This window comes from Mus pahari, chromosome 1, assembly GCF_900095145.1.
Source record: "Mus pahari chromosome 1, PAHARI_EIJ_v1.1, whole genome shotgun sequence".
NCBI lineage: Eukaryota > Metazoa > Chordata > Mammalia > Rodentia > Muridae > Mus > Mus pahari.
In genome coordinates, this window is record NC_034590.1 from 55,338,525 (window position 1) to 55,362,717 (window position 24,193).

Consider the following 24,193-nt stretch of genomic DNA (forward strand, 5'->3'; position numbering starts at 1 on the left):
GCTTAGGGACATGAGGATGAGGCACGTGCTGTCTTGCCTGGTCACATGAAAGGCGTGTTCTCTACCAGTGGACCCTTCTATCTGCTCTTCTCGGTACTCCTGTGGGATGGGTGAAGGTGGGAGTCTAATACATACGGAGCTCTTGGGAACAAGACTAGGAACGGGGGGGGGGGGCAAACGCAGGTGATTTCTATCTTATTTTCTCTAGATGACTGGTTTAACAATGAGACCCACTGTACCAGGAAATGAAACAAGTAGACAAGACAATGACATCCTTTGTATGTTTAATATGGTACAGCAGGATTTTTTCCAAACCAGAGGCTGATGTCCTTGGCTCTGGGCACACCTCCTCCCGGTGGTCCAAAGGACATTCTCTAATATAATACTTAAGATGACTCTTCACTTCTCTGACAGTGACTTCTTGAAGTGAACATATAATAAATAAATAGAAAATATACCTTTGTTCATGGTGACACTTTTAAGGAACATTTACATACAAAACATGCTATGCATCCAGTTCACAAGAAAGGGCCAGCTATTAAGCCAACAGGACAGATGAGCCTTTCAATCAAAGGCCCCTGACTCAGTGGCAATGGCTGACCAACAGAAAGGACAAGAGCAACTTTCTTAGCAAGAAAGACTTTTGTGCTACCAAGAAAATGCCTGTACATTGACTCTTGGTGAATAGCTTAGGAAAGAACGCTTTCTGTACAGAACCCTGTACTGTTCATATATGTACAACCCAGAGAACTTTCCAACAGGTATTTGCTAAAATGAACTGAGCCAAAGACATTCAACATTCACGGCCACCTGAAAGTGATCGAGTCTTAAGTGGTTCACAGTGTGAGACCCTCGCCTTGAAAAGTCAATGAAACTTAGACAAGAAAAACATGAGGTCACTTTTATCCTCTCCCCCTCCCCCTCATCTCCCCAGAAGAGGCCTTTCCTCTGACAATGGCAACTGAAGCCACTATGTCTTAAGAGGCATGGTCCCACAGACACATCCCAGCAGCTGGAAGATCCATTCAGTGAGAAAGACCCCCTGGGAGTTGGCTCAACTTGGAGAGTGGACTCTGGGACTAAGACTCCTTAACACCACTGGACAAAGGGGACCGAAGCGAATCTTCTTTGAAAAAGAAAGGTTGTGGTTGTGGAGGAAAGGGGACCAATCCCATTCATGAAACACAGAGAACCCCTGATGTCTCAGAAGAATATTGGACATGGATAGTTTTCACTGGTCTGGGCATCGAAGCTATTTGCTCAGAGTGAACATAAGCTGAAAGACCCCAGACTGGAGCTAACCACTCTCAGATCCCCACAAGGAGCCAATTGGCCCAGCAGAAGCACATTGGCATATCCTGATGCTACCCATTTGGGCATACCAGCACCACTGTGGAATAAGGTGGCACCAAGAGAATTCCACAGTCATGAGTAGCCCATGCCCACATGTGGCCGGCAGTGTAAAGACAGTGGCAGGGCTGCTGCCCAGAGAGTGGGCAGTGTGTACTGAGGGGCAAGAGGGAAAAGCCCTTTGCAAAAGACCATATATTTCGGACCTCTTCTCCCCATTCCAGGGGATATGCTCCCTTCCAAAAGCTACTTGGGAATACTGGACACCCCAGGTTAGTCACTGAGGCAATGTGGTGTGGCAGTGGGTTGCTGAGCTTGGGGCTCACAGACCTGGATATGTGGTTCGAGTACCATTTTCCTCAGATGTAGGTACAAAACACTGGACTAGATTGCCCTCGAGCCCCCCCCCCCCAAGGTCCTTTCCATCTCTGACACCCCAGGTTCACTGTGGTATGAGCATGTTCAGATTTCCTGGAGTCTTCTGTTCAGCGCCTAGCTGAAGTGCACTGGAGACCCTTTGTAGAGCCTCAGGTCTGTGAACTTCATTTCGTCCTCTCACAGAGTCAAGAGGGGGATGGCTGGAAACCAGTCTGAACGAGGTTCTGCGCATCGCAACTCAGTCCATTTCTCTCCGCAGACCCTGCTTCTCTACCACAAGTGGATCAGCCACGTAGGGCAAGAGGTGACCTAGCATGACTCAGATGCTGCAGGTGGTGGCAGGAAAGCCTTCACCTCTGAGCCATGCCAGAGGCCACCTCTTCTCTCTTCGTCATCTCTGTCCTTGACTCCTGCCAGGACCATCACCTCCCAGAAGAGGCCTTCCCCATGGGTGTGGTGAGGTTCCCCTCCTCCAATCCACCTCTGCTCTCTCAACCTGGTATCAAAGTATGCTGAGACCTGGCTGCCTGTCACCAGCTGACCCCTGGTGTGAGCTCTCGGCTCTCCGTTCTCTGTATCCAGGGAGATGTCTCAGTGGAGATGTCAGCTACAATGATTACTTCTACTGATGGGCTCCAGGCACAGCAAAACACAGTAGAGTCCTGCAATCTCAGGAAGGACGAACAGGAGCCACCTAGTCCCTGTCCCAATGTGCCAGCTCTTGAAAAAGGATTCCCTGTAGACAGGGTTCCATCTCCTCCCCAGTGCAATCTACCATGCTGGATAGCTCTGTCTGTACGCCAGCTCCTAAACTCAGGAAGCCGTACCCTCACTTACAGGAATAAAGATGTACTCCCTCCGTCTGCCACTTAATGTATCTGAAAGTGACTGTGGAAATCTTCGAGTGGTCCCATCATCCAGACCATATCCTAGGTGGGTTCAGACTCCTGCTCAAGTGGCCCTTTGCTGCCAGCACAACCCAGGTCTCTTTGTATGGTCCCCATGCCTACAGATGAGGCACAGATAGGAGAGAAGCACCCAAGAGGAGGTTGTAGCATTGGCCAACACTGCCCAGGGGCTGCAGGTAGACTTGAGTAGGGGCAGGTGGCAGCACCAAGGTCTCTGAAATCTGTCCCTTAGCCCAGCAGAGCTGAGAACCAGAGGACCTAGCCATCCTGACCCCGGCTGCTGTAAGGGGTCCAGCCTGGGGTGGTACCAAGTGGCAACTCTCCTTACAGCTTCTTTTTTCTCACCACAGGGATGGGCACCACTTGGAAGATTTTGGCTTTGTGGTCCTCAGTCTCCAGAGTCACCCAGATGGGTCGGAAGCTGCCTTTGAAGCCGACGAAAGCCATCTTTTCTGTAAAGCAAGGAACCAAGTGGGTGAAAATAATACAGCTATTAGAGAGTTGCTGCAAGCCAGGCCTTGGTGCTCCCCTTCAGCATCCTCTGTCCCCAGAGGGCAATCCCCTCCTAGTGACATTGAGCTCTGGCCCTCGGGAGTAAGCTCTCAGCCCGGCTGGCGCTGGGATTTGGGATTTTTTTTGTACGGGGTTTGTAGGTATCACTCTTGAGCCTCATGTCCACCTCAGTAGGGGAAAGGATCTGTATGTTAGAGAAGATTTATGGACAGCAGGGGACAGGGGCTGGGGAGGGAAGAGCACTGGTACAACCCCCGCCTGCTTTCTAATTGACTTAGGATCACCAGAACGTTGCTGTATTCTATGATCCCACCTTGTGAAACGGTGGCATTTGTCTTCAAGATCTTAGCTTCTGCACTGTTACATTGCAGCTCTAGGAAGGAAGGATTGTCCCAGGACAAATGACACACAGTATGGGACTGAATAGACGCCCAGACCTTAGGCTTCCATGCTGTGCGCTCTGCCTCTGCCCTGCACTTCAGTGACTTGGAGGTCTATGTCTCTACTCAGGAGTGGCCCAGACTCGGGAGCAGTGAACATCTACCAACTCTGGACAAGTATCACTTGATATTCGTCATCGTTTATCCGAGGCTTTGGCAACAACATCTTAATTTAACACAGAGAAGCCCCCAAATAGCCCTGGGGTTTGTAGGGCAGGACCTTGATCCTCATTCTCTACTGGCTGCTGTGGCAGGCTTGTATCTTTCCGGGTTTTTCTCTGGCTACACGGGATAAGCATTTGCATGATAGGCTGTTAGTTTTGATGTTCATCATAATCAGGACACAGATAGACATGACCTGGTTCAGGGAGGCAAAGGTCCATAGCCTAGCTGAAGAAAGCACCTCACTATGTAACTGTGGATTTCTCCCTCTTCTGTGGAGGGAACTATCCTTGCTGCCCAAGTTATCTGTGAATGCACAAGATAATTATTAGAAATCCAACAAGGTGCAATCCTGGCATCAAACGGTAGCTGTCATGGTCACCACCATCCACGCATCTGCTCTCTCTCATTTATTCCTCCCTGGGGCCTTGCTCTGAACAATCTATGACTAATGAGCATCGTGTGGATATTTATATCTTGCTAGATTGATCCATCATATCCAGAGAGTCTGGGTTGGGTTTCATCTTAGAAGACTTGTATGACTGTAAACAAGCCTCCGGGATTTAATTCTCTCTTTGCCTCCTATCTTAGAAGACAAAAAAGAATTTTCAAACTGTAAAAGATTCTACAAAAGCAGGCATCATCTGGATTTGTGAGGAGGATGCAGGCCCTTGGCCAGGCTGAATAGTCAGGCCAAGGCAGTTTCTGATGACGCTTTCATTGAGTAAAGGCTGCTTGAGGAGTAGAGGGGCAAATAGCTCTAGCAGTATTCTATCAGTGTCTGGTCATAAGGAAAAAAATGAATGTGCCTTAGTGAGGGATGGTAAGCAAGTGGTATCAGGCCAGGAGGCCATTGGCCATGTTGAGGGTTCGGGAGCTGTACCCAAGCCTAGTGGCAAACAATGTCCTAAATGCAGCAGGGATAATGGATCTCTACACCATCTGCCCTGGTTCTGAGGTCACTTAAACCCCGCTCAGACTTACCTTTCAACTTGAGACCTTTGTCTGCCCCAAGCTTTTCCAGCACCCTGGTCCATGGGCCTCTGGTGATGTATCTGCCTTTTGATGCCATGAGCACTATGGAACTGAAGAGGAAGAGATTGGTCAGATGACAGGAGTGAGAGCAAACTCCATTGAGCGGTGTGTGGGAGGGATGCTGGCCTCGGATAGGACCTGAGGTGGCAGTGCCAGTGCCTGGCCAGGGATTTGAGAGAGGATATTCCCCCTTCCATCTTAACGAACATACTCTTTCCTTTCAAGGGTAAATAACCTCCAGCATCTGCCCACATTCGGTGTCTGTGGCCTTCTCAAGCTTAGACAGGGTTCGCTGCTTTAAATGTCTTCCAACAAGCAGGACAGAGAGCTTGTAAGAGAGAAGCATGCGATCTCAGGGTGCTCTATTAACACCTGTGTGCTCTATCAACACAGTATGACATCATAGGCATTTCCTCTCTCCCTCTCTCCCTCCCCCTCTCCCCCTCTCCCCCTCTTTCTTGCTTTCTCTCTCTCTAACATAAAATAGTTTTATTTAGGACATTGCATTTTTCCACTCGAGATACATTTATCATAAAATTCAAAGCTATTTTATTGTTTTGTGCATTTCTGTTTCCTTCCTTCTTGTCCTTCCCTCCCTCTGTCCCTCCTTCTCTTCTCCCCTCCTCTCTCTTTTCCTTCCTTCCTTCCTTCCTTCCTTCCTTCCTTCCTTCCTTCCTTCCTTCCTTCCTTCCTTCCTCCCTTCCTTCCTTCTTTCCTTTCTGATTTTTTGTTTGTTTGTTTTGTTTTGAGACAGGGTGTCACTATGAGCCCTGGTTGGCCTGGAATTTACTAGGTAGACCAGGATGCCCTCAAAACTCATAGAGATCCACCTGTTTCTGCCTCCTGAAATCTGGTATTACAGGCATACATTATCATTGTCCAGCTAATATGTACTTCTTAATTCAGATCATTTCAACACTGTTTTGTATAAAAGCCAATAGGAAGGTGATGATAGAGAAAGGCAAGGCAGCTGGAAGGGAACAAAGAAGGAATGAGACTGGGGGCTGGAGGAAAGAGGAGGAAGCAGCCATCAAAAGACAAAACTGTCATGAGTGCCAGACAGCAGGGAGACTTGGAGACCTGATGCAGTGGCTGTACTTGGGAGCTCATAAAGACCAGGCAGCCTTCACACAGCAGGCCTTCTGACCTATGAGCTTTTTTCCCACAAGACCACATCTGACTTCGTAAGAACAGTGACCGTGCCCCACATTAGGCTCCCAGTGGGACCCATATTCTCTCTTTTTCTCTTCCTGCCTTCCTTTTTGTGAGGATCTCTGGGTGTTGTGTGCGTGTAGAGGCCAGAGGATGATGTCAGGCGTCCTGCTCTTCCACCCTCTTGATCGAGAGTCTCTCACTGAACCTTCTGCTAGGTTGGGAGTCCTGAGAAGTCCCCCATTTCTGTCTCCCACAGGTTACAGGCACAGGTATGGCCCATGGCTAGCTTATTATACTGGTTCTGGGATCTGAGCTCTCGTCCCACATGTGTAAGAAGCATGGAGCCCATATGTGTATTTGAGTGGTTTCTGTGGAAGGCACTGAACGTTGTGCCGCTCAACCTCCTCTCAGCTTCAGGAAGAGTGAGGCACAGTTTGAGAGCATTCTGGGAAGGATACTGTGTAGTTGCTGCATTTCCAGAATGGCTCTGTTATGTGTCACCACCCTCTCTGGTCAGGCAAGATCTGCCTGCCTGATTTTGTCAATGGGAGACTGAGCAGCTACACATTATCTAGGAGGGCTTCCTAGAGCAGTTGCTCAGGAGGGAAGGGGGCAGGAGCCAGAAGAACCCAATTTGCAAGAGTTGAGCTGTTCTTCCTCCCTTGGGCTGCTTTTAGCCCCCAGTGCTAAGAAAACAGCCTCTGTGGTGGCAGACTCATGCTGGGCCAGACATGGGGCATGAGCACCACCCCCAGAACAGAAACAGAGCAGAAGCTCCACAGGGTTTCTAACTGCCATCTCAGTGGGATTCTGTAACCACAGACCACAGTCCAGACATGGAAAAACTGTATGGGATTCTGGAACTTGCTATTATCCCCGATTTTGTCCCACTGGGAGCAGAAGGAAGGCTGACAAAGGCAAAGGGCTAGTGCACAGTAAGGACCAATGAGAGGGGTGTGGGGAGACTGTCTTGGGTTCTTTAAGAAGGCTAAAAGGAGGAGGCCCAAGGGATTGGCAAGGTGAGGCCCATTAATGAGAAAGGCTTCATTGCTAATACATCCTGGGGGTGGATCCAGGCTCTGCTCCCAAGAGGAAATTTCCCCATTGTTCAGAGGAGAAGAAACACTGAAGGCCTATGGCTGAACTAGTGAACTCAAAAGAAGGTCACATACTCGGGGTGGCATCAGGGACAGGGAGATGGGCTTGCTTATGATACAGCTTCCTGGTATGATTTACATTAGAGTCTCTCTGTCTGGTACATTATCCTCTTGACCACTTAGCCCCTGTGCCTCCTGACATAATCTCCCACAGGTGGAAGGTCAGAGGGGGCTTCCAGAGTTCTCCACAGTGTCTGAGGTGTGAGCGGCCGGGACCCTATGGTCAGTGGTGGTCCTGTGGATGGATGGGGGAGGAAGGGATAAGGCCCAGGCTGGGTTTGAGCCACAGAACAGAAGTACCTCTCATTCCCACTCAACTGCTGCTTCCCAGGAGGCCAGGGAGGGGATAGTGGTACCCATTCCTGTCTGTGTATCCACTGCCAGCCTAAGTCTGACTCAGACCATCCTCACTTCTCCTAGGGACGTGCAAAGGCTGCAAAGAACTCCACACATCTCCAAACAGAACTCTGGGAGCTATTTCTCACTCTAAGCTTCTGTGATCTGCTTAATCTCAAGAAATGGCCCATGGCCGAAAAAGGCCTGAAACCCACTGATCTCTAGATGAGTAATGTACATTCCCAACTTAGAAAGTCAGATTCTTCTGTATGAATCTGCACTTGAGAGCTAGAGTGTGGGGCTACGGGGGTCTCACTCAGTCATTAAGGGGTGCTTGCTGTGCAAACACAAGACCCAAGTTTGATACTCAGACTCCAGAACATAAAATAAAGCCAGGTATGGTAGATACATCTGTATTTGAAATCTCAGCCACAGGGCAGTGGAGACAAGCATCAGGTCCCCAGGCTGCCCAGCCTTGATGACTTCCAGGCCAGTGAGAGAACTTTTTTCAAAAAACAAGTGCCTGAAGAATGACACCCAGGGTTGTTTGTCTTCCGACTTCTGCTGGCATGCATGCATACCCCTGTACACATGTACACGTTTACTTCCACACACATACATGCAAATATAGCGTGAAAGGAACACTGAGTGTGGGAAGAACAGATAGAGCCTGTTCTCCAGAATCACACACGGAGTTAGTCCTAGCCCCTCCCGACCCCCAAGAGTGCATCCTGAAGGGTCTGTGTCTCCGCTCATTAACAATTTGCCAAGCACCTAGGGGTGACAGGTGCCACATGAATCGCACAAGCTTTCCACTAGCTTGTGGCTCCAGAGAGATTTCCACACCCACATTGTAGTTCAGAGACTGAACATGCCTAAGTAAGTCTATTGTGGAGTCAACACCAGGAAGTCTGATTCCTTGATAAGGCATCATTTGAGGCTTCTGTTTCTATTTCAAGCAGTGTTCCAGTGGAGAATGGTGGATGGATGGGAAAAGACATCAGTGAGGAGGAAACAGCGGGAAGGAAGTGAAGAGAGGCTACAGAGGATCTGAGCATTTAAGACATTCAAACTAACTTCCAATATGGGAGATGGGAAGAAAAGAGCCTGTCAGAAACCTATGGTCATGGTGTTGGTTGACCAACAGTGATAGAACAGGGCCAGAGAGGACACGAGGGAGGGACCAGGAGGGAGGGCAATGGACTGTTTTAGACTATGTTAGAATAGGGGGGTGAAAGATTAAGTTCAGATTCTGGTTCAAACATCTGGATGGGTAACAGTATAGAGAAACCAGAAGGAGGTTGATCTGGAGGATCGAAAGATAAAAGGGATTGAGAATTTAGTTCCATTCAAGACATCTAGGTGGCAACCTTGAAGTAGCCATTGGAGGTGAATGTCTGGGGTTTAGGAAAGAGATCCAGGCTGGGGAGCTTCAGAAGCCACCAGCATTTGGATCCTATTGGAGGTGTGGGTGGGGATGAGATCACTGGGAGAGTGCGCTATGATGGGGGCAGAGGGTCAGGCAGCCTTCCAAGGAGTGAGGCAGCATTCCCCTCTGCCTCAGCCTGACCTACATCCACAGCAGACCTGCCTCCAGCATGTGCAGCAACAGGCATGAAGTTCTCTCCACCCAATAGACACACACAATCTGTAGGCGCAGATCATCCCGACTGGCAAGAATCATGAGGGGTTGGGCATGAGGGACTGGGCCCTAGCCAGGAATCTGTTGTGTCACTGGACAGTTCAGAAACTGAGACGTAGACTCACTTGTCAGGGATAGCTGCCACGTAGTTGAAGAGCTGCCAGGGTATGCCCTGCAGAATGGCATTTCTGAAGCTGCCGTGGCTCACCACGTGACCTCGGCTCCCATCAATCACCACTATCTGGATGCCATCTTCTGAGCAAGGGTACTTCCTCCCATCCACCTGCAAGGCCAAAGCAACAGAGGAGTGAGAGATCCTGGGGCAGTTGAGGTCCAGGTTCTCCTTCCTATGTAGACACTAAAGACAGAGTTTGGTTACACAGCTGCTCTGCTTACAAGAACCCTTCACACCCCTTCCAACTGTGCTCTCTGTAGGTTTGAATAGTAACCTCCCAAAAGATACGCCCACTAGGAACCTCTGAATTTTATTTTATCTAGAAATAGTGTTGCCGAAGATGTTTTAATGACATCTACATTAGCGATCTCAGGGCAGGATCATCTAGAATGTTTGGGGTAGGCCCTAAATCCAATGATGGGGCCTCTTAGGAAGAAAGGTAAGAGGTAGGAGATAGGCTCAAAGGAGGGAGGGCCTCATGAAGATGGGACAGAGATGTCAGTGATGTAACTCTAATCCAAAGGTCCATTATGGCCACCAGAAGTTAGAGGAAGCTTTCTAGCTTCCCCAAACTGAAAGAAAATAACTTTCTTTTGTTTTAACCCATCCAGCTTGGGGCAATTTATCACAGTACCACCTATTACAGCTTGATCTGACATGCCCCCACAGGCCCATGTTTTGAATGCTTTCTCCCTACCTGGTGATGATGTTTTAGGCATGTGTGGAACCTTTAAGAAGTAAACTCTAGCTGGAGGAAGTCAGTGTTTGAAGTTATTCCTGGCCTCCACTTCCTGCCTCTCTCATTTCTTCTTGGTCCTCCATGAGGCCAACAGCCTCTGTCACATGTGTAGGTGTGGTGGTTTCAATGAGAATGGCCCCATAGGCCCATATATTTGAACCACTGGATCCCCAGTTGGTGGAACTGATTAGGAAGGATTAGGAGGTGTGGCCTAGTTAGAGGAGGTGTGTCACTAGGGACAGGTTTTGAAGTTTCAAAAGAGTCTGCCATTCCCAGGGTCTCTCTCTCTGCCTCCTACTTGTAGATCAAGATGGAAGCTCCCAGCTGTTCCTACCACCATACCTTTTCTCTGTCATCATGAACTCAAGCCATCTGAAACGGTAAGGTCCACATTAAACACTTCCATGTATAAGCTTCCTTGGTTGTGGTATTTTGTTATAATTCGAATAAGTTATGGCTTGAACAAAAGTAGAGTTAGGATCTATGATGGGATGGAAAAACTCGCAGCTCTGTTACTCCCAGTGGTGTAGTTGGTTTTCTGAGCTAATTTCCCCATCTGGGAATCACTGTGATAATATTTACACTGTGTGATAAATGTCACAGCAATAGAACAGTAACTGTGACATCAGACCTCTGTGAGCTGGCCTATTCTGTCACACCTTCCTCACTGCAATGGACCAAAGCTCCCTGAAAACACAAGCCAAAGTAAGTCTTTCCTCCCGCCAGTCACCATTGATTATGTACTGTGTCACACGCAGTGAGACCAATGCAGCTAATACACCTACTCCACACCAGCAAGCAGCCTTGCACCTGCAGAATCTGTGCTTACTTCAATATAAGCGAAGTCATTCCGAAGGTGGAAGAAGTGCTGCCTGAAACTTTCCATCTTCACTTCCAGGAAGTGGTCTTTTGTCTTCTGAAAAACAAACACAGAACAGTTGTGAGGCCGTGAGGTCTGAGGGTTCTTCCTCCTCAGGGGCTCTGTGCCTTGACCCAGAATTGAGTCGTGGAGCTGAGTAGGTATCCAGAGATGAGTTCAGCTCTGTCGGAGCCTCCTAGAGGCAGAGGGCCCAGCCGGCCATAGCTACTTACCAGCTGAGCCCCAAAGAGCTTCCTGGGCATTGGCACATCCACTATAGCCCTCTCAGTGAACCTGGGGTAAGCCATGGCCGTGCAGTCGCTGATGCCTGCGTTCCTTGGGAGCAGAGCTTTAATCTTGATTCTCTCACAGCCCTTCATGGAGCAGAAAGCAAATTTCTCCCTTTCGTTCTGAGCTTTTAATTTCAAGAAGAGCAACCTGTGCACAGAGGAATCTGAGTATTCTTATGAGGGCAATTAGAACCTCCTCCGCACTCAAATCAGACATGATGGCTCCCACCTGTTACCCCAACCAAGTTCAAGGTCAGGCTGGTTTACATATTACATTCAAGGCCAGGCAGGACTGCCTATTAAGACCTGTCTCAAGCAAACAAACGAGCAAACAAATAGCCAGTCTCCTGGTCACTGAGGTTACGTTCCCAAGGACCTTAAATCATGGAATGGTGTCTGTCAGTCAGATGCAGCTAGAATAATAATTATACACACGCGTGTGTGTGTGTGTGTGTGTGAGTGTGTGTGTGCGCGCGCGCATGCGTAATGTGTGTGTGTGTGTATGTAGATGGATGGATGGATGGATGGATGGATGGATGGATAGATAGTGAAGAAGAAGCTAAAAATTCTGGCAAATATTTTCTGAGGACCAACTACATGTCATACAATTGTAGGTTGGCATTATCATCTCACTTAATTGTCAACCTGCCCACAGTGTACTATTCTCACACTGATTCCCAGATGGGAACTGGGAATTCCCAGTTATCTCAGAGAACTGACCACACCACTAGGAATAACAGAGCTGGGAGTTTTCCCATCCCATCATGGATCCTAACTCTACTTTTGTTCAAGCCATAACTTATTCCAATAATAACTGCTGTGAAAGAACCTGGCCCGTGTTCCAGGAAGGCAGACTGTGTAGCTGCCACAGTACTAACTTGGCATTGATTGTTCTTTCATCTCAGAGAAATGCTCTCAAGCCGAGTCCTGTCTGTAAAACCTAAAGATAAGGTCCTGATTGTCTCCACACTCTTCTTCGGGAGAGCCAACTTTGAGTGAACCCAGGGCACCAGAGCCTACGCTACCCACTCTGACCACAGTAGGGAATCACGCTGGATTCTTCATAGGTTGTTCATTAGCTATAGGGAGGCAAAAGGCTGCACTCCCTTGTGAGCTGGAATGAAGGAAGTGGCGGGTGTTGTTTACTAGTTGGTGCTTGAGTTGTAAGGGCAAATGAGAAGTGGCTACTGTGACTCTTTTGTACCATGGCTGTCCCAAGGAACTGAGAAAAGAAGGCAGCTCGAGAGAAGAGCCTGATACCAGAGACTTGGTGTACACAGGCAGTGTAGCTCTTAGGGTTATGGGGGAGACCCATGATACATAATGAAGGAGCCTCATTCCTCCAGACCACAGGAGCATCCTTACCCAGAATCCTCATCCCAGTAGTAGTGGCTCCTGCCGGGATAGCTCTGCTCAACTTTGTCCATCTGCAGTGTCCTCACAAAGGTCCCAGTCTTGGACGTTTGCTTTAGCAGGCGATTGTGAACATCTGAAAGGATGGAAAAGGTGGTGCCTCTTGGATAGCAGAGCCCCACTCGGATCCAGTCACCCCTAAAGAGGAAAGGGAGGTTAGTTCTGGGCAAGGGCCCTTGAGCACACTGCAGGAATAGTGGCCATAGAATTCTTAAGTGAGAAGTTTTGAAACAATAGTAACTACGTTGCAAAGTGTTCAGGGAGAAAAGGATGGATAGTGACCACCGGTGGCTGAGGACAGCCATTAGGATGGGCCACCTGTGAGCATTCAAGGGATGACCTAAAGATGCTCTGTGTGGGCGTTGGCTGGGAAAACAGTACTCTTTGACTAAAGACCATGAGCAACTGAGGGCTGGGGTTGGCCCTAAAAGAGGATGATTGGAGGGTTCTTCACCCTGTTCTCTGCAACTGCCTGTCTCAGGAGCAGAGGGATGGGAACACAGTTCATGCAGGAACTGCTTCAGTGTGACCTGATGTGCTTAACCCAACTGTTTCCTCTCGGCTGTGGTTACTAGTGGTGGACTTGACAGGCTCTTGGACCACCTAGGAAAGGACACAATCCCCTGGTCTTGGCTTTGGGCAATTATCTAGATTCCGTTAGCCTCTCAGCATGCCTGTGATAAATTTTCTTGATTAGCTTAACTAAGGGGGGGGTGAGACCCACCCTAAATGTCGATGACATCATTCCGTTAGCTAGGGTCCTGGAGCAAATACAACAAAGCTGTCATCTCCCTCTGCTTCCTGACTGGGGATACAATGTGAGTAGCTGCCTCAAGCTCCTGACCGTGAGATATCCTCACCATGACAGACCTCAAACCGTGAGCCAAAATCAATCCTTCCTTCCTTAAGTCATTCTGTTAGGATATCTTACCACAGTAACAAAAATGTAATTAAGATGCCCTCAGAGAGCTTTGCTCCCTTCTCTATAAATAACATCAGCAATGCCCTGCGTGTTTCCCCCCATTTACTGAGCACATGGTAATACCAGGAGCAGGGCGATCCTATCATTAGCTCACTACACATTCTTTGTATTCTTGGCAAGTGATAATCACCCCAAGCCTCCAAGAGGTTAGCTGTTCAGCACAAAGGTAGGCCCAATATACAGTCTCAGCCTGTCCCCTTAGATTCTTAAGTTGGGGTAATGAGAACCTATCTTTGTACTTCTGACGGGCTAAAGGGATCAGTGTGAGGTTCTGTGAACAGTAACCCCAAAATTTTACAGTGAGCTGTCCTCACTACCCCTGCCTGAGCTCAGCCGGCACCTCTGTCCTGGGTCACGCCATCCTGCTTGCTCTCACATACTTGTTGAAGTTGATGAGCCAGATGGCAAGCTCAGCGGGGGCTGTCTGGTCCCAGTGGATGGTATAGCCCTTCTGCAGGGTGATGACAGGCTGATACTGCTGGTAGTGGGTGCTCCTGGTGAGGGCTCCCTCCAGGTAGAGCGGGTGGCTGGGGAAATCATTCTTGATGATCTTCATGCGTAGATTGCTGCTCTTGTAGGCCTGGATGTACATCTTTGAAGACCCAAAAAGGAAATGTACAAGGAGGCTGTTAGAAGGGATTGTTCTAGAGGGTCTGGCTAACATCTGAACTCAGAGGGCACTCTCAGAGGTACTGTCTCTTTGCAGAGCCTGAATGAAAGGAAGACCAAATAAGGGGATGTCTCTTTGTGCTGGTGGACACAGCCCAAGTAGCACTGTGCAGCTTAGCTGACATGTTCTATGATTTCTAAAAAAATGACCTCTGCTGAAGGTGTGACCACTGGAACTGAGTTGGCTGCTAGTCACGTGAACTGTGGAAAATGGAAGCAGTGTGGAAGGACAAAACAGGGAGAAGACTCTTGCTTTCCTTTCCTTTCCTTTCCTTTCCTTTCCTTTCCTTTCCTTTCCTTTCCTTTCCTTTCCTTTCCTTTCCTTTCCTTTCCTTTCCTGTCCTGTCCTGTCCTGTCCTGTCCTTTTCCTTCCTTCCTTCCTTCCTTCCTTCCTTCCTTCCTTCCTTCCTTCCTTCCTTCCTTTCTTCCTTCCTTCCTTCCTTCTTCCTTTATTTCTTTCTTCATTACACCCCCCTCTCTTCCTTCTTTTTTGTCTTTTTCTTTTCCATACTGGGCATTAAATAGAGGGCATTAAACACTGTGTACGCGCTAGGCAAGCACTCTAGCACTAAGCTGCACCCTAGGTCTTCTTTTACTCTTTGCATCAACAAAAGGTCTCATTAAGTTGCCTGCCCAAGCTGGTCTTAAAACCCACTCTGTAGCTCTAGCAGGCCATGAATCTGCAATCCTCCTGCCTCCGCTTTCCTAGCAGTTGAGATGTCAGGGCCTGTAGCACTAGGCTGCTTGCTTGTATTCAAACTCTACTGCAGATACAACTAGGCCTTTGCTCTGAGAGTGTGTCTATGAGTGTAGTCCTATTCACTCTCTGCCTCAGCCCAAGGGCCATGTGGATAAGGACAGAAGTGTGGGTGCTCCCTGATGGTTTTGCATGATTCTCACCCAGAGCTCTCCTCCCCTCCTCTTCTGTAGACCATCATTCCCACTGGCATCTTCGCCCTTGCCCTGTCCACACATGTGGCAGAAGCCTGGCCCTGGATCACTGTCCTTTGCCATTGCTTCTAGAGCTCTCAGTTGGGGCTGAGAAAATCCCCTAGTCAATTGAGAGAGGCATTGTCTCAATCTCCTTGGGGGTTTTCAACACTGCTCTGTAGGCTGTCTGCATGCCTCTTGTCAACAGTTCCCATGTTCTGCAGTGGCTTCTCCAGCCATTCATCGCTCTCTGCAGGCCGTCCTGCATCCTGCTCAGGCCCACTCCTGGATTCTCAGTCCATGACCTCACCAGTTCAGAAAGAAACTGCCTCAATTTCCTGTCCTTGCTCTCCTTTTGCTAAGGCCAACCCTTCCCCTAGCCTGCACTCTGTGCCCACCTTGCCCCTGGAGCCCTGTCCTCTCAGCATGGCACTGACTCTCTCTCTACCTCTAGTCCTTCACCAAATCTCCATTTAGCTATTCTCTTAAAGCTCCACTTTCTGATGTTCTCTATGGTGATAAGGATGCCCACCATGGTCATGAAGACACCTTCAGTCACATACATCCTTCCTCTCTGGCACACCTGGCCTTGTGCTTCCTTCCTAATCAGACAGTTTTCTCTGGCCTCTTTCAATTCATTAATTCATTCTCTCATTCACCACTCATTCATCCAAGTAAAGGCAATAATGGTCACAGGTCATGGCATTATTTCAGGCACTCCAGACATTGTATAGCACTGTTTCGTGTGTTAGTCACGGGTCACATGTACACACCTAGTGCTGCAGTATGGCCTAGGAACCAGTTTTTAAATTTCACTTTAATTAATTTAAATCACAAAGTGCAGCTCTATGTCACAAAAGTAACTGCTCAATAAATTTCACAACAAAAGCAGTGAAAAAAAACGTCTTCTTATTAAAACAGAACTTGATTATTTTAGTAGGCCTCTGTGTTACTTTGAGGAGAACTAACATTTCAAAAGGAATGGGCTAGTGGGATACAGTCATGGCTCAGCAGTGAAGAGCGCTTGCTCCTACAGAGGACCTGTGTCAGTTCCCAGCACCTACATAGTGGTTCACAACCACCTATAACTCCAGTTCCAGGGGAACTGACACTTTCTTCCAATCTCTGTGGGCACCTACATGCAAGGAGTGCACAAGGAGTGCATGCACACACATGTACAACACACGTGCAGGCAAAACACTCATACACATAAAATAAGTATTTAAAAAAGAAGTGGACTAGAAATATAAAATAGATATGAAATCTTGAAGTTTGAACAGAAAAAAATGATTAATAATTTTTATATTAACTGCATGTTGAAAGGATAATATCTTGAATATGTGTAAAATATTATTGAATTGATTTCTCTCTTTCTTAACCTTTTAACATGACTACTAGGAGTTGTGGCTGGCATTATATTTCTATTCCTAAAAAAGGACAGGATGAAGGATTTTATTTGTATTATCTGAAACAGTTCCTAAAATATCATCACAGAACTTCGGCTTTTAGCTTAAGTTCACACATGAGGATGCTGCGACTCCAAGGGTGAAGCTGCAGACCAGCAGTTAGTAAGTGCTGGGAACAGACATGATGGACTCAGTACAGTGTGCTAACTGAAAATCCTGTGGATTGGGAGTGAGGGGCAGAAAAAGGAAGGAAGGAAAAGCTTGCATCGTTCTTGGCCCAACATAGAACTAACTGGACACACAGCAGGCTCTCTGAGTCCTTGTCACGTGAGTGAGAGAGTGAGCTAGTGAGTGGCTTAGAGTGGCATCCCCACCTGTGCATAGCGCCCACTGCAGATGGCCCCTCTCCAGTCTGGAACGTTGATGCAGTCTGGGTGTCTGACCAGCCAATTGTCGTCCTTAGTGAGATAGGAGCCAGGGTACTCCGACACAGAGCCGTCCAGATCATGGAACACAGATGTCTTGTCCCCATCCATGTCCAGCTGGTTGAACCAGGGCCCAGGCTCTCCGAAGAACACTCTGGAAGTAATCTGAACAGAGCCCAGGAAAATAAGGCTGAGCCAGAAGGTGAACGGAAACTGCAGCCGTCATCAGGCCAGGGCAAAGTTTCCAATTTCCGCTGACATTACAAAGCAGCCAGACAGAGGCTGCCCTTGGGCACTGGAAGAAACCGCATGGCTGACCATCTCATGGAACCCCCCCCCCATAAAAAAAAAAAACAAAAAAAAAAACAGGCAGAGTGTCACCATGCCTTAACTCCAAAAAACTAGCACACAATTATGGCTCTGCTCACTGGTTTGGCTGTTGTAGGTGGCCTTAGAGGCTAGTCTGATAGAGGAGGGGCTTAGGGTTGGAAGAATTTGAGCGTTCTGAAGAATGAGCTGGTGACGGGGGAGGGTGTGTAGGTGTTTGTATGAGAAAGTGTGTACAGTGTGTAGGGGGTACCTGTGTGTGAGTGTGTGGATGAGCTTGTATGCGTGGTGGGTTTAAGGAGTGAAAGCCATTGGATATCTCTGTCACTGACCTCCTACAGGCTCTCGGATCTGAGAAAAGAAATTCCATAACATAAGTTTTGTGTCGTCTCAGTGGCCTTATCTGTGAGTGAGCAGGCAGACAAAGGCAGTAGCAGGAAGAAGGAAGAAGAACTTTGAGGAGGGTGAGGGCAAGGAGGTCAGGAGTGGGAGGAGGGAAAGGTTTGGAAGACCACAGTGTTTCTCTCCACAGGCTATATAAGTTGTCTGCTATAGATAGTGGGAAGTAGCAGTTCTTGTAGCATCCTTGGACTGCTCTCCTGACCCTCAGCTCTCTCCCCCCCCCCCCACTGTCCCCATGTACAGCCAGGAAGGCCCTGTTTATATCAACTTTCAGGGTGAAGTCAAACAATATCTTCAGAAGACTTCCCTTGGGTACTACTAGAATTTTGAGATGATCTGTGCCAACTCAAGCAGGCTGGTTCCATCATCCAGTGTGTTAAGGGTCTGGAGGAACATCTTCAGAACCCAGGAGTTCACACCCAGGCTCTTACTGAGGGACAGATGGAAGGCCAGTGGGCACTCACCCAGACTTGACCTCTTGCTGCGACCCGAGCTTGTACTTTTCCAGTTTGGGCAGAGAGCAAACTGGGACATGGCCCAGCCTACTTGGAGGAAGCTATTCCACCCTTGTGGTGGTGGCAACAACTCAATCTCCAAGCCGTGGGGGACAAGTGAGTCATCACTCGAAGCCTGGCTGTGCCAGGAGCCTGTCCTGGCACCACACTCACCGGGACATCCTCAAAGGCTATGTTGGTCACATTGTTGTGAGGGCAGCTTTGCCAGGCATTGTTTAGGCGGAAGGCCAAGGCACTGGTGTGCCTGCCCTCGAGGGCTGCGAACTTTCGGAAGGTGCAGTTCTGGATGTTGATGGGGCCGTCGTAGAACTGAATTCCTCTAATTGGAAAATTCCTGTGGAGTTAAGGAAGTCAGGTGTTAGCTGAGTGTCATGGCTATTTGCTTCTTTGGAGGTGAATGATAAGAAATTTTTCTGGGTGAAGTTATTCCTGATCCCCACCTCCAGCAACTCCTTCCACTGAAAATCATTGTTAATTAATTCACTGAGAAGGCATTTATGGGCACAGTATCAATGATGGATGGATAAATGTCTGTATAGATGGGTGATGGATGGTACAGATACTGTTTGGTAGAGGAATGGATGGGTGGATGGGTAGATGGATGCTGACTGGTAGGCAGATGGATAAATGGATGAATAGATAGGGAGTTTGTAGGTAGATGGATGGTAGATTAATAGATGGTGGGTGGCTGGATGAGTGGATGAATGGATGATAGACAGCTAGTTGACTGGATGACTGGTAAGTTGATAGATAAATAGATGTCTACCAAGTTGTTGGCTTTGGGATCTGTTTAGGCAGTTTCTCTACTCTTCCCATCAATGTGTCCAGTCACTAGGAAAATACTGTAAATACGTCTAGAGACTGCCAGTATTTCGTCCCTTGGGAGGGGAACACTGTTAGTCACTATCGCCCTAGTTTTAGTTGCTATAACAGTTTAATCAGATTAAGAGCCAGATGTGTTTCCTCTGTAAGCCTATCCACAGGCAATGTGCTGGGTTTGGGAAATAGGAACAGAAATACAAAGAATAGGCAATGATTAAAAAGAATTACAGTGCAACTTTTAAAACATTGTCAGAAGCAAAGACAGCTTTTGCTAGAAAATCAAGACCACAGATTGACACAGGGCCCCTGGGAAGGTCTGATACTGGCAAGCAGCAGGAAGGAATTGGGAAGAGGTGGGAGCTGGGAGACGTGGAGGGACCAGGGAAGAAGCAGTGGCATAAGCAGGGAGGAGGGGCTCAGCGGTACCTCTCCCACTTACTTGAGGGTATGTGAAAGGAAGGCCCATGGGGGACTGGTCAGATTGCTTGGTAGCCTTTCCCAGGGCTGGTCACAAATCTAAGCTTGTCATCTTCTATGCCTAACATGTCCTTTTATACCCACGTCTCTGCTCTGGCTTGATCCCTTCCCTTCTCTTCCATGTGGAACTTAGGGAAGCAAAGGAATGAAGATGGAAAAGGAAGCGCATGAAGGCCCTGTTCCCAGAGTGAGACTGTCCCCAGCTGTCCCGAGTCTTCTATTCAGGCTCCTAGATATTGCATATGGCTCCCAAGAAGTCTCCACTCATACCCAAATCCCCCGTGTTTCCATTTTTTTTTTTTTTTTNAGACAGGGTTTCTCTGTATAGCCCTGGCTGTCCTGGAACTCACTTTGTAGACCAGGCTGGCCTCGAACTCAGAAATCTGCCTGCCTCTGCCTCCCTAGTGCTGGGATTAAAGGCGTGCGCCACCACGCCCGGCATCCAGATTTTTATATTAGTAAGCACTCATCACCTTGGATCTTGGTTCTCATGGGTTGCGTCCATGCATTTTTTCCAGTTAAGGTGTCCAAGTATCACATTCTTGCTAGTTCTACATAAACCATATGCTTAAGATCCTAACCTACCTCATTAAAAACTGCAGGGTCCTTCCTAGATCTCTTCTTTCAAAAGCATTGCAAGAAACCTGTCTGAGCCTGTCAGGCTACCATAGATAACTCTGGAAGTCATCAGAATATCCTGTCCCTGGAGGGCGGTAACCTTCTAGAAAGAAATTCTAGAAATGAAGGCTCAGAGTCACTTATAAAGAAAAGGGTCTTCCGTGACTCTTAAAATGGAAGAAGAGGCTTCCTGATTAGTCAAGAAGATCAGGCAAACACTTCTAGGTGCACCCAGAAGTCTCAGTGTGTATGTTTCTGTCCCGATTGTAACAGCAAAAACCGTTCTTTTCATGAAAAGAGGACTAAACCGATTCTAGGGCCTTGGTGGAACAAGCCCAGCCTGTGGCAAGCATGGCCACCTTGAGACGTGACCACCTAGGGATGATCTGTCTCTTGGTGGAAGAGTTCAATCTGTGTGAGACAAGGCTGCAGGTTTGATTACCTCTGTTCATTCCGATCGCCTCTTTGCCATAATCAGAAGTGAAGGACTTCAAGTGAGTGGCTAAGGGGACTCAGAATCCCACTTTCTGGACACCATGTTCCCCTGAATATGAACATCTGATGGTTGTGTGCTCTTTGGAATCTCGTCTACAAGTGTGTTTTGACATCTCTCTCCTCATTCCAGATTTCATCCTCATTGTGTCTCAACTATGACACATTGCAGGTTGATAGAGAGCAGAAACATTCAGAGTCAACAAATAGAAGTCACCCACTAGCTTCTTTTTTTTTCATGGATATGATTCAAGACACACACACACACACACACACACACACACACACACACACACACACACACACAAAGGGCAGTTCCCACCAATTCAAACCTACTGGCCAATAGGGAGGGTCCTTCCACTATGGTCCAAGCCACCTGGTCCCCAGATCCTGTTGTCCATCATTTCTGTGCCCACATTGCCACTCTCGCCAACAAACAAGCTGTTCTTTATCTCCTGCTTGGAGCCATCATCATATGGGAAGGTTCCACCACTGCAGAGAAGAGATGTCTGGAATGAGATGCCCAAACATAAACTCCCACAAAAGACTAGTCACAATGATAGTCACTCTTACCTGGCCAGGGTCAGACCGATGCCATTATCAGCAAACCTAGGGACAAGAGCAGACAGTTAGCCCATGCTCTCGCTCCACAGTCAATGAGGTGGCAGAAGGAAGGACTTTTCTTTGTCACTAGAATCTACGTGGACATCATTGAGGTAGGAGTTTTGGTGAGGGAATCGTAATTTTCCACTTTACGCAGCAAATGGCTATTTTGGTTCCTACTCACAGATTTGGTATTCCTTGGAGTGGCAGGTAAAGAGCTAGAAGATGTACCCACATTGGCACAGGTACTCAGTGACTCAGCATGTGGGAACACGGAGCTTTAGCTACAGGAGGGCTGGGACTCACAGGCCTCTCTTGCCAGCCCACCTCTGGTTGAGCCCCCAGGGCCTGTGGGGTTGATCAGGAGAAATGGCAGGCAGTGGGTAGTAGAATGGGGGGCTGTGCTTTCCCACGCCAAGGCCAGCACTACTGAAGGTAGGCTATGTGGGGACTACTCTTAGTCATAGTAAGAAACTGAAATAGCCTCATGAAAGAGCAGGTCTTTGGGTCGGTGCTGCCTTCATCTCCTTTGTTCCTCGTCCCCCTTTCTGTCCAGTACATCCCAAGAGGCTCATCTCCTCTGGGCACCATTTTCATGTGCCATCTGCTGCTTTTTGAATCTCCAGTGGCTTCACATCTCCTATAAGCCCAATCCCAGGTTTTGCTCTGGCAGGGAAGCCCCAAGTCATCCCTGTTCCCTTCTGCTTCAGCCATGCTGGGCTGATCCTGGTTTCCACAAGCTTTCCAGTTCCCAACACACCTCAACAGATCTCTTTCAGCATTCCATGTTCCCTCCTCAAAGATCTATCTAGCCAAACCAATCACTCATTCTCATCTAGGGTACCAAGCTCTCCAGTTCTCTTTTAATCCCTGTCCCCAGCTTTTCCTCATCTCTGGTATCACCTGGTGTTTTGCTATGGCCCCTTCCCTTCACATTCCACTGTGACCCTAGGGACATTACAGATACTCATAACTTCCTTCTCCATCCATATGGGTGACTCAAACACTTGTCCTATCTTGTTTTTGGAAGATTTGGGACATTTATCCTGCATACTTTGTGAGAATTTCCAACTCAGCACATCTTAAAACACAGCTACCCACCCCCACTTGCTCACTATGCTGAATTCTTGGGCTTATCCACACTTTCCTTATCTACGATTTTTTCCCACCAGAATTAAAGTGTGGTACTCCAGTTGGCTGTCTACTTTCCTACCTCTAGGAGTAACCTTTTCCATCCTTGCCTGCATCCAGGGATACTAGAGCCTCCCTAAGTCCCAGCAGCCACACTGGATTAATACCCAAAGTCCTGGAAGATATCATTCTGTCAGCTCTAGACCATGTCAACTTTGTCTATGTGTACCACAGCCCTATGCCAGCCAGACTCTGGGCTTCCTTAAACTGTCTAGTAGAGGATAAGAAGATGTGGCCCCTATTGGCAGGTGCTTCATCATTTTCTTGCAGGAGAACCATGATTGGCATCAGACTTCTGGGGACTTTACACCATAAATCAATGTTTCTGGCTCGTTTTGTTGAGCGTAGAGTCTAATGGCCTTAAGCATCAATTCATCCTCTCTCTCTCTCTCTCTCTCTCTCTCTCTCTCTCTCTCTCTCTCTCTCTTTCCACTTACTAGCTATGCAACTTAAGACACTAACTGAACTTCAATTTATCATCAGTGGAGCTAGGATTTTTTATTTTTATTTTTAAAATTTGCTTTCTTGAGAAATACAGTGAGAAAAAACCAAACCAAACCAAACCAAACCAAACCAAACCAAACCAAACCAAACCAAACCAAACCAAAGTCTAGGCACACAGTGAGTACTCAGGACCATGACTCCCTTTTCCCTTCCTGCACTGACCACCTTTGTAACCATGAATGAGAGTCCCCATAAGTAACCCAGCACTGTTGGTGAATCTGGCATGCTGCTGTGTGGTTTCTTCTTCCCCTGGTCACTGTCTGCTATCATCCTATACTCCTGTCTTGCAAGGGGAACAGAAAGCTGAATGTCATTAAGCTTAGAAAGCTCTCTGCCTTGCTCACTCTTCAGCCTAGGGGAGGAACATCAAGCCTTTTTGGTGGCAGCCACCTTCTTTTCCAGACTCACCGACAGTTGTCCAGCCACACATCCCCACCCCGCAGCCAGGCTCCATGATCCTGGTTCTTGTAGGCAGTAAAGTGTCGGATAATGGCTGGTTCCCGAGGTTTCAGTGGGTCTGCATCCTGGTGAGGGCTGTACCTGGAGCATGGGAGAATATAGGGAACATTCTTTCTGAGCTCTGCTTTCCACTTACAGGTCCCAGATACCTCTGACTCAGCAGATATTCTTTGGCTATGTCATGAACAGCTGTGAGCTTCTAGAGACAGGAGGTTGCATCTCTAGGACCCAGCTCCATGCAGGAGACAGATAAGGGGTCCCACTGTTGCTAATCTTGAAGTCTGACAACATTGTTTTTGTTTCCTTTGACATAGGTTCTCATTATGTAGCCTTGGGTGGCCTAGAACTCACTGTGCAGACCATGTTGACCTTGCAGAGATCTTCCTGCTTCTGCCTCTCAGGTGCAGAATTAAAGTAGCTAAAGGCATGTACCACCACATCCAGCCTTGACAACGACCTTTTAAAAGCAGCCTTTGGTCTTCAGCTAAACTCTGGCTTGACTTATCAGCCTGGCTATCAAATTCTTTACCATTAATAAAGTGGCAGTAAATGCTTTTTTTTTTCTGATCACTTTTGTATCCCTGCCCATCATGTCACAGCTCTGGCCATCCCTATTCCTCTGTTTTATGGTCTTGGCTCTGTGGAGAGGTCTGGAAATTGCTAGGAATTTCAGCTCTCCCTTCAGTTACTGGAGTCTGGACTCTAATTCAGACTTAGTTTAGACTTCTAGCACAGTACCATAACAACTGGCTCAGTGCCAGCTAGTGAGCACTCATTAGGGGAAGAAATGCAGACTGAAGCAGAAGAAAAGGAAGCAAG

At 47.9% G+C, this 24,193-nt stretch overlaps 1 protein-coding gene across 1 annotated transcript in view; it reads right to left on the bottom strand.

Moving 5' to 3' along the window:
- Window positions 1–1,810: 1,810 nt before the first annotated feature.
- Window positions 1,811–24,193, bottom strand: part of Cemip (cell migration inducing hyaluronidase 1) — a 154,104-nt gene continuing 131,721 nt past the window's right edge. Inside the window, exons 18-29 of the mRNA XM_021192571.2 lie at window positions 23,324–23,455; window positions 21,191–21,226; window positions 20,954–21,109; window positions 18,362–18,542; window positions 16,914–17,129; window positions 13,915–14,126; window positions 12,505–12,690; window positions 11,083–11,287; window positions 10,820–10,906; window positions 9,202–9,359; window positions 4,736–4,836; window positions 1,811–3,088 (exon numbers count right to left, since the gene is read on the bottom strand). Of these exons, the coding sequence (XP_021048230.1) occupies window positions 2,961–3,088; window positions 4,736–4,836; window positions 9,202–9,359; window positions 10,820–10,906; window positions 11,083–11,287; window positions 12,505–12,690; window positions 13,915–14,126; window positions 16,914–17,129; window positions 18,362–18,542; window positions 20,954–21,109; window positions 21,191–21,226; window positions 23,324–23,455 (1,798 nt within the window). The 3' untranslated portion in view covers window positions 1,811–2,960. The remainder of the gene's footprint in view (window positions 3,089–4,735; window positions 4,837–9,201; window positions 9,360–10,819; window positions 10,907–11,082; window positions 11,288–12,504; window positions 12,691–13,914; window positions 14,127–16,913; window positions 17,130–18,361; window positions 18,543–20,953; window positions 21,110–21,190; window positions 21,227–23,323; window positions 23,456–24,193) is intronic.